Source organism: Eurosta solidaginis, chromosome 1 (assembly GCF_040869045.1).
Source record: "Eurosta solidaginis isolate ZX-2024a chromosome 1, ASM4086904v1, whole genome shotgun sequence".
NCBI lineage: Eukaryota > Metazoa > Arthropoda > Insecta > Diptera > Tephritidae > Eurosta > Eurosta solidaginis.
Genome location: NC_090319.1, coordinates 368725656 through 368740270, shown reverse-complemented (window position 1 = coordinate 368740270; position 14615 = coordinate 368725656). Strand labels below are relative to the sequence as shown.

The 14615-nt window shown below is 41.8% G+C and overlaps 1 protein-coding gene across 1 annotated transcript; it reads right to left on the bottom strand.

Annotated features, from left to right (window-relative positions):
• Window positions 1-4938: 4938 nt before the first annotated feature.
• LOC137244998 (glycine dehydrogenase (decarboxylating), mitochondrial) lies at window positions 4939-11790 on the bottom strand. Its single transcript, XM_067774938.1, has 6 exons — window positions 11491-11790; window positions 11332-11410; window positions 7590-7890; window positions 7304-7529; window positions 5182-7242; window positions 4939-5120 (listed from the first exon to the last, which is right to left on the bottom strand). The coding sequence occupies exons 1-6, from the start codon at window positions 11707-11709 to the stop codon at window positions 5010-5012; spliced, it is 2997 nt and encodes a 998-aa protein (XP_067631039.1). The 5' UTR covers window positions 11710-11790; the 3' UTR covers window positions 4939-5009.
• Window positions 11791-14615: the final 2825 nt, after the last annotated feature.

Below are 14615 nucleotides of genomic sequence, written 5' to 3'. Positions count from 1 at the left end.
GCGTTCATAGCATTCAGCTTGTTGTACAAATCACACACAAGCTATCATCCGGTGGCAAAATCCTGAAGGCTCCATTACTGATACTTAGCATAGACTTGACTTGGCTTGCGAACTGTCACTTACAGTTCTGTTAAATGAACATTGCATGTTACTGATTACTCAAAACTTAACTTGACTTAGAAGTCTGTTGAATTTTGATTTTCTATGTAAGTTCTAAGTGACGATTACATTTTGAGATGCCATTTGTTTGTTTCCATTTCATTTTGACATTTTGTCATACAAATTGACATTTATTTAAAAATAAATTTCAACACTGATTATGATGCCAGATTTTATGCGCCAAGTGGAGTATAATCGTGGCTAAGTTGCCAAGTTTACGCCAAGTCAAGTCAAGTCTATGCTAAGTATCAGTAATGGGGGCTTGAGCCAGATAAATAATTTTGCATGTAAATGCAACAACAACGATTTGAGCCAGATAAATCCAGATAGAAGTCTGGTTCAATTTGTGACCCAGATAATTTGTTAATTACTTCTTTTTAGGTTGGCAACGCGGCCTTTAATATACCTACTTTTTCAAAAATAGATGTCGCTGCTTAGCCTTTCGCCGTATGAGTTAAATGAAAAATAGCGGCGACATCTGCCTATCACATTTCACGAGTGCGAAAATTTCACGACATCTGCTTCTCAAGTCTCTCAATGATCCAGAGCATTCCCGTGAGAATTGAGCGTGAGCCGGAGCTGTAAAACTCACTGAAAGACGGCAGCGGAGGTTGTTGTAAGTCACTCATGGCGGAACGATACAAGGTAACAGCATGGTGACGTACCTACAAACATAAATAAAAGTTCCATGTACTTTGTTTTTGTAAATTCGATGGACAAATGTCAAAATCGTACTGCGCCGGAAGTTGATATATCAAATCAAATAAAAAAAGTTTATAATCAGCTGTCCCGTGCTGCCACCTTGTATCGTTACGCAATGAAACGCAAAAGTTTTAGGGAAGTGGGGCAGTGTAGTATTTATGTGACACAAATTATGGTGAATGGCGAGATCAAGGCGAATTCAGTAGAGGTGGTGTTATCCCAACAGCTGATTACTTCTTCTTGATAATTTTCCATACAAATCCTTGTACAAAAAAATGTCAGTTAATCGAAATCAATGAAAATTTTATTTTGACGACATTCTTCTGCACGGCGAATTGGTTGAATTCGCTTTGCCACCACCTGGTATGGATTCGCCTTGGGCGAGATCGATATGATGCAAGGCGAATTCAGTACCAGGTGGTGTTATCCCATCAGCTGATTGCTTCTTCTTGATAATTTTCCATACAAAGCCTTGTACAACAAAATGTCAGTTAATCGAAATCTATGAAAATTTTCTTTTGACTTTACATTCATCTGTTCGGCGAATTGATTGAATTCGCTTTGCCACCACCTGGTATAGATTCGCCTTGATATGATGAGAGTCGAAATAGCGAGTTGAATGAATCGTTGAATGGCGAGATGGGTGTGGTGATAGGCAAGATGGATGTGGTGAGAGGCGAGATGGACATGGTGAATGGCAAGATGGACATAAAAATAAAATAAATGTAAGGCGCGATAACCTCCGAAGAGATCTAAGGCCGAGCTTCTCTTCCAATTTGCGTCGTGCTCCTCTTGATTTTTCCCTACAAATTGGCCGGACGGGACCTACATGTTTTATGCCGACTCCGAACGGCATCTGCAAGGCAGATGAGTTTTCACTGAGAGCTTTTCATGGCAGAAATACAATCGGAGCGCTTGCCAGACACTGCCGAGGGGCGACCCCGCTTAGAAAAATTTTCTTCTAATTGAAAAATCTTATTTCTAAAATTTTGATGTTGCTTTGCCCGGGAGTTGAACCCAGGGCATACGGTGTGATAGGCGGAGCACGCTACCATCACACCACGGTGGCCGCCAGATGATGGCCGCCAGGCAAGATGGACATGGTGCTTGTAATTCAAGGGGTTGATAGGCGCAATACAAAGCTTTATAGCTTCAAAGCTTCCACAACCCAATTGTCATTCTCACCTACGCGAGGGGAATCCTCTAAAGGAATGTATTGTACACATATTTAGTAGGCGAGGTTTTGGCGCATAAAGTTCCTCTAGGGGGTGGGGATGGCGGAATGGCGGGATGGCCTAGAAGGTTTAACGTGGTCATATAAATCGTTCCCGAGATGGTCGGGCTAGTACCTTAATGGTGCTTTATTACCGGAACGTACCGGATCAATATCCGGCAAAGGACCATCAAAATCGATAACACTCCCCAAAGCTTTCGGCGAGTGTCTTTATCGTTAATACAACAACAACAACATGGACATGGTGCAATGTTGTTGTTAGTGATGCAAAAGAAGGTAAAATTTCAACTTCTTTGTTATGGAGATGTCCCTTAACCATTTTGGAGGTGAGGATAGATCAAGCAATTGTTTGATAGGGTGTCCAGGTTTGTGACAATAAGGCCGGGTTTTTCGGTGCGAGTTTAAACTCCAGTTAAACGTGACCAGAGTTTAACCCTGCCACTTCGGTCACTTAAGTTGAGATGAGCAGCAAAATTTTATGTTATCGAACAAAGTGGCAAAGTTAAACTGCAGACTGTAGTCAACTTTAACTAGAGTTTAAACTCGCACTGAAAAACCGAGCATTAGGCAAAAACTTTTCAGCATTTAGTGTGCTCTCTAATGTTGAGCTCCTTGGCCAAACTGGTGACTCGGAGCACGTGGGCGGGGTTGGGTTCAATACCTGCTCGGAGCAAGAGGGTATGGAGCAGTCCAGCTGCAAGGAACTCCAAGGATGAAACTTTGTGGGATGAACGCAGAAAAATAAATGGGGTTACAATGAAATTACAGCCTTTGGCCGGGAAACAAATCCCGAGTTTCTCCGGTGCATAGAACCGGCTGCCGTGGGAAGCGGGAAGGCATCCCAGCAGACATATGGATCTTAAAAACTCATATCTGTTAGCACTTAAACGTTTAGAAATAAAAACACTGCTTTCATATAAATCCCACGAGTGCGGTTTTGTTGCTCTTGTATCAGGATTTGATACAACATGCACTGGTCGAGCTCATCAACCGAAGACGCAGGAAACTCGTAGTTTCACCGGGACCGGACTTGTAAGAACAGGTTGTTTAAGAAGCACATGCCTTCAAATTCGGTGGTTCTTATCTTTCGCACACGTTCTGAAAGCATACGCTGGCTGTGTAAATATCCAACCTAACTGACAAAGCCCAGTTCACAAAACGTGCCAAGTCGTTAAATTACAACCTCTGAATACGTTGGACGTGTGTTAACCAGTCAATAGAGTACATAAAAACAGGAAATACGAACAGTGTTTAGCATTTATTGGATTGAAGAAGGCTCCAGCCGTTCTTGAAGAGCGCGAAATGTGTTCAGTTATCTGAAGTCTTTCTACAATGTTGTCACCGCAAAATGGAATTTGTGGTACTAGCCCGACTGCCTCGAGAACGATTTTTTCGACACCTCGACTTAGAGAATATTCTAAGCCCCTTAAACCGCTGAGGGCTGCAATCTGCTGCATAGCAGGAAAACCCCATCAGGACCCACCTATTTAAAATAAAACTTTATATCTAGTTGAAAAATGTGTGCCGTGAGGCTCATTTAGAGACTAGAAACTCAATTTCCCCAAACTCCTGTTTCTCGGTAGCACTCGAAACTCGGCACATCTATAAAACTCTTTCCAAGAGGATTCAGCTACTCATCCTTTCATTACTGCCTTGATTTTATCTTTTATAAGGAATCTTAACAGGCTTTAGTCTGTTATATTCTTTTTTTAGCGGCTTTGTTTGATCGTTCGACCTACAATGCGGTTATAACTTTTTAGGCTGTAGCAGTTTTATTTCTACATATTTTTGAAATTTGATCCAGTCCGTTACCATTGAGTTTTTAAGGCCCCTCCGTTCTCTTACTTCTTTAGGAGGATGATGCTGATATACGCATAATCTGAGAAGGATGGCTTTTATTGATATATCCGGCTCAGTACTCAATTGCCTGACCTGGTACGAACGCCATACATGTTACTCACTTATAAGCCTTGGAGTATAAAACAAAAAAGAGGGACTCCTTGTTTATTTAATTCGCCACTGAAGACATGGCGTGGTGCGTATTCGCATATGCCTATGAGGTGCCATTATCGGCCACTTTTCATCCAGTATCCTCTTTAGTTCCTCTGGTGAAGCATCCACGGTTTCAATCATGTGCAGGGTGCCAATATAAAAGCTTGCTGGAATTAGACCACTACAGGAATAAGAGAGCTGTAACAATTAGCTTACAAGACATCAACTCCCACCTTCTCTTCGCGTAATAAACACTGAACCCGCGGTTTCTAAGCACAGACATTGACTCTTGTAAAATATACTTTACATCAAACGAATCCTCCTTATAGCGCAGTTTGTATTCTCCAACAGCACCCTTTCAACCTACCCGGCTTCTAGAGTTCTATAATTGTTATTCAAATGATTTCATTTCCTATGGCGCATTAACAACAACTGCCCATGCCATTCCCCCTGATGCATCTTAAAGGAAAGCTTTCGGCTCCGTCCTATCGCTGCTCTTCTTCTCTGGTATTGCTTGTCACCCACAGCAGCGCCCCTTAATGTGGAAAAGCCTCCACGACATCCTCAGTCAGCTCGGTTTCGTAACATTCCGTATAACACCCTGGACTATGGCGGCGATAAGGCAGAGTTCGTTTAAACCATCGCACAATCTACAAGGCATCAACCCTATAAAGACCCGCAAAGGGTAGTGACGCACAACTCAATGGCTAATCTCCCCACTACTAATTTGGCGCTTTTGGACCTTCATATCCGGCAAAAGACTGCCGTTACACTCCCCTTAACCTTCGCAGACAACGGCAAGTGAATCAATCCCAACCGAGTTATCCTCGAGCTTATCTTAATTCTCTTACTCTTTATTTACATTCGATGTCTTAAAATTCCTAAAGGAAAGCATTATAAATCTCAAATTTAAGGCAGTACTCTATAAATCAGGCAGGATAGGCGGGCAAGTGCATACCAAATGCTTATCACCATAAGCGTCATCGATCCTGCCAACAGTTGGCCAAATCTTGGAGTCAGGTTTCACGAAAAGCTGCAATAAAGGACTTCGTAAAAAAAACCCGAAAACTAAAATGAGTTTCTTTTATACTCACCGCCGGAAAAGCAGCCATCTCGCGTGTGTATGGTCTATTCCATTTATCCGATATAACCTGTGCTTGTGTATGAGGCGACATCTTCAAAGGATTCACAACCTTATCCATACGGCCTTCCTCGATTTCTTCAATCTCTTCACGTATTGAAATCATCGCATCACAAAACCGATCCAACTCTTCCTTATCTTCTGACTCGGTCGGTTCAATCATCAAAGTGCCGGCGACTGGAAAAGACATAGTGGGCGCATGAAAGCCGTAATCCATTAGGCGTTTGGCAATATCTACAGCCTCAATATTAGCCGACTTTTTCAAATCGCGCAGATCCAAAATGAATTCGTGAGCCACCAAACCACTCTGCGATGACTTATATAAAGTCTTATAATGATTTTCTAAGCGTTTCGACATATAATTCGCATTGAGGATGGCTACCTGTGTGGCGCGCTTTAGACCACGACTACCCATCATTTTGATGTAGGACCAAGATATCGGTAGGATAGCCGAAGAGCCAAATGGTGCAGCTGAAACTACACCAAAACTTTCTTGCTCACATTCAAGTGGACTGATCACAGGGTGTCCTGGTAAGTAGGGAGCCAGATGAGCTTTAACACCAATAGGACCCATGCCAGGACCACCACCACCATGTGGTATACAAAAAGTTTTGTGTAAATTTAAATGTGATACATCACTGCCATAATCACCCGGACGGCAGAGTCCAACTTGCGCATTCATATTAGCGCCATCCAAGTATACTTGACCGCCATGTTTGTGTATGAGCTCGCATATATCCGCCACGGTCTCCTCAAATACACCCATTGTAGAAGGATATGTAATCATCAAGCATGACAAGTTTACGTCATGCTCCGCCGCCTTATCACGTAAATGGGCCATATCAATGCTGCCATCGCTTAGGATACGAATGGGTTCGACTTTCATGCCAGCCATTTGAGCTGAAGCTGGATTGGTGCCATGCGCCGAAATTGGTATTAAGCAAACATTGCGACGACTTTCGTCATGATGTTCATGATATCGACGTATGGCACGAAGTCCCGCATATTCGCCTTGAGCGCCAGAATTGGGTTGGAAAGAAATCTTGTCGTAGCCAGTAATCTCACAAAGATCCTTCTCAAGTTCGGCGAACATTTGATGAAAACCTTTAGCTTGCTCTACCGGTGCGAAGGGATGTATATCAGTAAAATGACGGAAGGAGCACGGCATCATCTCGGTGGTAGAATTTAGTTTCATTGTGCACGAACCAAGCGGTATCATTGAGTGGACGAGTGAAATATCTTTATTCTCCAAACGCTTCATATAACGTACCATACGCGACTCACTGTGATGTGAGCTGAATATGGGATGTTGCAAGTAAGGTGAGGTGCGATGAAATTTAGAGCGTTCAATTGAGCTCGTTTGTATATTTTGCTCAGTCAGCGTTTCATCCAACGTCTTGCATTTAAAGATCCACAAAACATCATCGACATCCTGCACTCCAACTGTCTCATCAAGTGCCACACCCACATTACCATCTGGAAAGTAGCGAAAGTTTATGCGCTTCCCTGCTGCTCGCGCCTTAATTTCATCGAGTGACAAACTCTCCGAAGGCGTGATATGTAAAGTATCAAAAAAGTTTTTGTTATTTATTTGATGACCCGCCGTTCGTAGTCCGGTTTGCAGCGCAAGCGTGAAATGATGCACACGGTTTGCGATCTCCTTAAGCCCCTCCGGACCATGATACACTGCGTACATGGCGGACATATTGGCAAGTAGTGCTTGAGCTGTACAAATATTACTTGTGGCCTTATCGCGCCGTATATGTTGCTCGCGGGTTTGTAACGCCAAACGATATGCATCATTGCCGTCCATATCACGCGTAACCCCAATCATACGTCCCGGCATTAAACGTACGAGGTTTTGTTTGCAAGCAAAGAAGCCGGCATGGGGACCGCCATATCCGAGCGGCACGCCCAACCGTTGAGATGTGCCTATGGCGATATCAGCGCCAAATTCAGCAGGCGGCCGTAGCAATGTCAGCGCAAGTAGATCTGTGGCGACCACAATGAGGGTCTAACAAAGAAGAAAAAAATAAGCATTAAATTTAAAACAATTTTTCCTTCATGAAACTTACACCATTTTGTCGTGCTTTCTCGGCAATATCCTCAAAGTCCCTTACATCACCAAAAGTATCAGGATATTGCAGCAATATACCGGATATTTCTCGTCCTCCTAAGTCAGCTTTCTCTATAGGTCCGATTTCTGTTATAAACTCTAGAGCTTCTGCACGTGTCTGCACCACAGATAGAGTTTGCGGATGCAGTTTATTGGATAGATAAATATTCTTTCTTCTGTTATGTCTGAAATTGAAAAATATTTTTGAAAATGTTCAATATGGTAACTCTTTTGGATCGTCATACCTCGTGCACAAGCTCATTGCCTCTGCAGCGGCAGTGCCCTCGTCCAATAGCGATGCATTTGCTACACCCAATCCAGTCAGCTCGGTTACCAATGTTTGATAGTTCAATAGCGATTCCAAGCGTCCTTGCGAGATTTCCGGTTGATACGGGGTGTACTGTGTAAACCAGCCGGGATTTTCAAAGATATTTCGTAGTATTGTATGTGGCACATGACAGTTGTGGTAGCCCATTCCGATGTATGAACGCCAGATTTCATTGCGTTTGGCGATATCGCGTATGTGTGCTATCAATTCGTGCTCGTCTGAAGGGTGACATTGCATTGGTACAGTTTGAAAATTCTACACAAACATATTTGGTCTGGGCTGAAATATAGTCCTTAAAGGGATCAGGGTAAGTGTGCTGACACCATAGCCGAATACAACAAAAAAGGATAAGATAAGCAATTCAAGAAATCAGGTCAGTAAGAGAAAACAAGCCAGAAAGTCGTAGGTCTCGGCCGTTTACCACGGAAAAATTCCAATATGCAGGTATAGGATTGGAAAACTACATGATCACAGGGTGGGCCGGAACCCCAGGAAGCACTGCTACAACAACAACGGAAATCCACGATAATCCATTAAAACTTAAAAAAATGGGCTCAGATGTTCTGATAGGAAAGGCTAGTGTTAATAGCCATAAGATATCGGGAATCCAAAGTGTCTATCCACATTTTGACCAGTGTGGATGCTTTTGAGAAGCTCTAAAAACTACTTATTACACCCTTCATAACACAAACAGGATGACTTTTATCACTAAAGCAGAGCTTCAGAATTGAAAAAAATTAACCTCGGAGCGCAATTCCAAATACTAATTGTCCTCCTTCAAATCTTTGACGTAAGACACGCTTTCAGCACGACATATGCAAACATGCTAGCGCCTTAGACAAACGATTTCAAGTCCCATGTTACCGAATCCCGCGTTGTCGGATTATATACCAAACCTGAGGTGACTCGAAGAACATGAAAATCACATTCGAAGCAGCACAAGGATCAATTCATGTTTCTGATCTTTGGGACGTTAGATGCACCTAAAAGTTAAGTACATACCGCCAGAGGTTGGCTCTAAAACCATTTCTGGAAATATAAAGTCAAAGAAGGTAGTAAACTACTTAGGCGATTATAAGTTTAAACTCCCGACTGCTCGTAAATCACGCATGCAGCAAAGAAGACCCCCAAACCAGTATCATTGCTCAGAAGCCGGCACTCCGTAAGCGTCCTTTCACACTTGGTGGTGACAAACGAGGTAAAATTTAACAACAATCGAAGGCCCGGTTATGGAATTCTGCTTTAATTGACGTATAAATTCAGATAAATTACGTGATCGTTGCACTACATGCCTCCAAAGCCTTCTCATCATCATCATTCAGAGCTAGGATGAGTTGCCTCCTTTGAGCTCCTCGATAAAGTGGATTGTCATCTAGGTCTATTGTGTCCTCTTCTCGTCACGGAACTTCACATAGACAAAGAGATTCTATGCTTATCTTCTGCCAAAAGTGAGCCAAGATACTTTCCTATTTTCTGAGCAATGTCATCGCACTCTATAATAATATCCTCATCAGTCTCATTTGCCATGCCATCGAACCGACAGAGGCTGCCCCATGGAATGTTCAGTAAACGGTGCCTTCTTTGAATATGTATGAACAATTTTTACTCATTCTTGGATAGTCTTATGATCGATTGATATTATATCCTTCCAATAAGAGCCTTGAGTGTCGCAGACCCGTGGCCTAATGCCAAAGCGCCTCTTTTGGTTGCTTCTCTTCTTCGCTAAGTAGATTCCTGATGGTATCTGAACTTGTTGCAAGAAATGGATTAGGCAGAATGGGCTTTGTAGCCTCTGAATTTTTTGCTAAGCTATCAGCCCCTAAACGAACTACCGCCGTTCTGGCCTTGTATCCAGGCAAGTAGCACTGACATATTCAGATCGTAGTTATGATAAAGATCGCTAGTCTCTCTGGCATATTTGATTACAAAGTTCACGGTGCAGAAGCTTACCTTCTGTGGCTATTATTTAAGGCCTGTTGGTTCAACATAGAATGTAGCTGTTTTTTACTGGATTTCACCGTTCTGCTCATTAGGTTCTACCTTTTACAGCTGCAATTTTGAGTCTAGAAGTAGTCCCCCTCGTCGGGGGGGGGGGGGGGGAGTTTCGTAAGTTGATATCTAGCCATGAGCCGAAAGTGCTAAAGTTAGCCGTTAGGTGCTCATTTTTCGAATGTATCGTTTTTCGAACTAAGGACAAAAGGACGGAATAACGACACCTTTGCACTGGAGACTCGCCTCTACTCTGAAGTTGCAGTCAAGTGGATATAAAAATCATAGGAAGGATAAAAATCTCTTGGTATAATGACATACTACCGGCATTAGTGCTTCAAAGAGAAGAGAGGCCAGAAAAGCAATAATGGTGTATTGCAGTCCTCAGAGGCGGAGAGTATGTACAAATTGATAGTAATAGTGGTGTAAGGAGCACAAATAACAGCTCTCATTACTGTGACGTCGACACAAAGACTGCGCGCATGTCTTTGCGTCACTGGAGCACCCGCCAAGCGCGCCCGTCATAGGGCAGACCGTTTATAGTAATATCCTTCCGCCACCTCCAACTCTCGCACTTTCTCTTAGAGCAAAGTTTGACACATACATATAGTGAATTTTCCTCATACTTTCGGATATGTGAAGGCCTCTCTCTTTACATGCACCAATAAACTCATCTAAAGGCATAGCGATGCTATACCTATAGTTAGATAATAAAGATAAAAGTAGAGAAGAATATCTGTAAGAAAGGGAAGAAAAGGATATGGGGACCTATCTTCTATCTTCTTTCTATATCTATAAAATTCAATGTCTGTTCGTTTGGGCACTTATAACTTTTGAACCACAACGTGGAATGCCATGAAATTTTGTATAGTGATTCTAGGCATTCCTGGAAGTTGTGTGATGGATCTTGATGTTTTTCGCGTGCGGAGCCGCGGGTTTAGTCTAGTAGTAGTAAATAATCGTAACTAATTGAGGATTAATGAAGACGATGTCAGCAGGAATGTGAGCTGTGGCGTCTTTGCAAAAAAGTGGTAAATCATATCATCACGGCGGCTGATGGTAGCGTGCTCCGCCTACCACACCGAAGATAATGGGTTCACGCCCCTTTTCCCGGGACGTCGACAATTTTAGAAACAAGTTTTTTCCATTAGGAGAAAATTTTTCTAAACGGGGTCGACCCTCGGCAGTGTTTGGAAAGCACTCCGAGTGTATTTCTGCCATGAAAAGCTCTCAGTAAAACTCATCTGTCTTGCAGATGCCGTTCGGAGTCGGCATAAAACAAGTAGGTCCCGTCCCGCCAATTTGTAGGGAAAATTAAAAAAGGAGCACAGCGCGAATTGGAAGAGAAGCTCGGCCTAAAATCTCTTCGGAGGTTATCGCGCTTTTCATTTATTTTTTTATTTTTATACAAATCAACGCGTTTACATATTTATTGTTGTCACACATAGACTATCTTATCAGAAGAGGTGTGCATAATCATTATCGCTATACCCCCTGCATGAGTTCAATATTATTCAGGATGATTATCACATCACAACTCTCAAAATAGTAAGCGATATGGAATCACACAGAAACATCTAGTACATAACAAGTTGAGCACTACGAAATAGTCTCTTGAGGGAGATGATTGGCAAAGAAGGACGGCAAACGCACTAGAAAATTATACTTACTCAAAGGTTTGTCCAAATTCAAATCACGCTTCAATTGTATACGCTTTGGTACAGCCTTTTCCGTTAGCTCCTGCAAGGACTATTTGTGGAGGAAGAGCAAAAAATTGTTTTTAAACTTTACAAAAATGCTTCTTTCTCGCGCCTTCATGCTAAAATTACCTTGAAGCCAAGCGTATCCAACATGGCGACAACATCCGTTTTACGTGGTCCTATATGACGGCTAGGAAAGTCTGTTTTTGTGGGATATAAAATATCTTGTATTGGTGGTGTTGTTAGGTAACGTGCTTGGACTAGTACACGTGGCAGTTTTCCGACTTTACTAGTAACACTTGATAGCACAACAAATTGGCGCGAGGAAACGCGGTTTAAATGTTGCATTGTTAGTATTTTTTGTTGAAATTTTTTATTGAGATATGCACAAGGATAGCGGTTACATAGAAAACCACTTTTTTAAATTAATTATTGACGTCACTAAAGCTAAAGATTAAAGACACTTTGCGAGAGACAATTGGCTCAACTGCCGCCAAACACGAAATACCGACTGATTGAATGCAACTAAAAAGAATATTTAGCAGAGAGTCTGAGCCGCGCTTTGCTGCTCAATTTTCTTATCAATTTGTCTGTGTTTTAAATTGCCATTGAGATGCTTCTCTTATCAGTGTAGTAGCACAATGATATGAATTATTTAAAGATTAGCTTAGAAGACCTTTTTGATATACAAATATAAAAAGGTATCGGATAATAGAGTGTTTATTTTGGAGTTGTAATATAAATAGAGAATATGAAGCGTACCAAAGACGTTGTTTAATTAAATTTTGTGAGCCCTGTTCCAAAAGTATATACATATGGGTCTGCAGCAAAAGACCCCCAGAAGCTCGTGTACCATAAAATAGTGTAGCCTTGGTGGAAGTTTTTTAGATAGGTTAATTAATGAATGTTGCCATCCCGTCATCATTGTTCATCGTTAATAAGGGCTCAACCGCCTAAACGGTTTGGCAGTTTCTTGACAAGTCACGCCAGCTATCCCCGTTTCGCGATAACTGAAGCCAATTGAGATCACCAAGGGAGGCCAAGTCTTCCTCCACCTCTCTCTACCGACTAAGTGGAGTTCTCTATCTTCCTCTGCTTCTAAACTGAGGTATCGAATGAAATACTTTCTTGGCCGTCGCCTCTTTGTCCATTCGCATATCATAACCCCTAGCCAGCGAAACCTTTCGGTTATTATACGCTGCACTATTGTCATATCTGCGTAAAGCTTATAGAGCTCATCATTATACTTCCTTCTATACTCACCGTCGGCATCACGGTCAGGACCATAAATCTTCCGGAGAGCTTTTACCCCAAACACTTCAAGAGCCATCTCATCTTCTCACGACACCGTCCTTGATTCCGAGCAATACATCAGGGCAGTTATGATGAGCGACTTGTAGAGAGGACTTTACTTTTCAATTGTCTACTCAGCCCAAAGCAGCACTTGTTGGCAAGCTACCATCTCAGTTCTTCGACTTTGCCAAAGCTTACCTTAGCAGGATATACCTCTTTGACTTTACTATGTGCCACTGGGAACTTGTTCAGCGGCTCCGGCAATGTATATACATTGTATGTATAGTAAGATACTTCTGGTCTGTCATAAGCGATGCTCGGGTTGTCTCCAAATAACCGCTCCAAATAATATTATGGTTGTGTATATGGTGGATGTTGTTCCATATAAGAAATCTTGAGTTTTATATACAGATCTTAGATGCGATGATTCTGATCTGAGTGATCTTCTCCTATAGTTCCAAAATAGACATAGCTGTATTATTTGGGTTGCTTATTACTTATATTTCAGTTCCCCAATTAATGTCAACTCACTTTGGATTAAATTACAAAGAGTGATAAGGGAGTGGTTTACCGAGGTGGGATTAATAATCAAATTTGCTTACTATAATGAAAACATCGTCCCCATTGCTTCGGTAGCCCATTCCGTTGTTGGTTAGTTGCTGGCAGAGATCGTCCAGCGCCATGATATATAGGGAAAATTTTAAAATCCGAAGACATTTTTACCCGAGTTAATTTGCCAGTCTTTTTATTGATGTTCAACCTTCAGCCGCTTTATAATTTTGGTTTAACGCAGACGTCCACTTCCTGACATTCTCTCGATCAAAGGACCCTATTGCCCATATAACCGCCCAGAAGAGCGGGGTTGCGAGGCTTCAGTCTGAGGTTGCTTGGATACCGAGCTTCCTCAGGTTTGGCGAGGTATACTTAGCTGCAGAAGAGGGTTAATACATTGATTAATAAATATATATATTGAAATATTTTTAGGGCTTTACTGTCTCAGAAGTGGATGATATACTTTCACATAGGGTCCTAAATTTTACTTTTACATCTAGGCGCTCGACGTACTCCTTAAAGAAAAAATTACCTAAAATATACTATGGCTGTGATTTGACATAAAAATTAAGCTTTGATACTAAAGTCGCTTGATTCAGCCTCCAATAAGTAATATCTCTCAATGGATTGAAGTAGATTGACTTCGCCATAGCTCAAAATATGGTAATCTGTAATATTAGATTGCAGGTAAAAATAACACCAACTTACTTGACAGTCTTCTTATGACACTATAACAATTTAATCGACGGCAAGCAAAGCAGCAATACTCTAAACGTTCGCACTTCACGACATCTAAATATCCACCCGGATCCTTATCTTGTTGCACCAGAGATACGTAAACGTCGCGCAGAGAAAAGTGTTCTCGTAGGGGGAAAAGAAGAAAATTTTGCTTCCTGGAAGCTTGCTCGAAGAAAACAGTTATACACTCGGCTCTCGCGGCTGCTCATTGAGCAACGTATTCGACCAAACGAGTTAAATTACTATCTTGGGGTAAGACGCTGCATGCAGGGCCAATTACCGGCTCAGCAACGTGCAGTGTATGGGAGCATTGTTGAGATGCGAAAGGGAAGAGATATCTTAGATTTCCCAAACTCGCGTCAGTTAATGCTAAGAAGGTTTCACTTTGCTACTTGATGGCCAAAATCGCCTCGGCGGTTAAGCTCCTATTAATAATTTATCATCATTGCAATCGCCTTATAATCATCATCATTTTGAGCTAGCAAAGTTGGCTATCCGCTCGGCGTTAACTGTACTTACCTTGCAAAAAACATATAGGTTTTAACTTGCAAATGAGTTTTAAACAATTTTCGTATTTTTATTTTCAATAATTTCATTTTAATGCGCTTTTAGTGGATTTGTTAGTTATTTATTAATAATATTAAAGTTTTATAAGGGAATAAATAAACAAT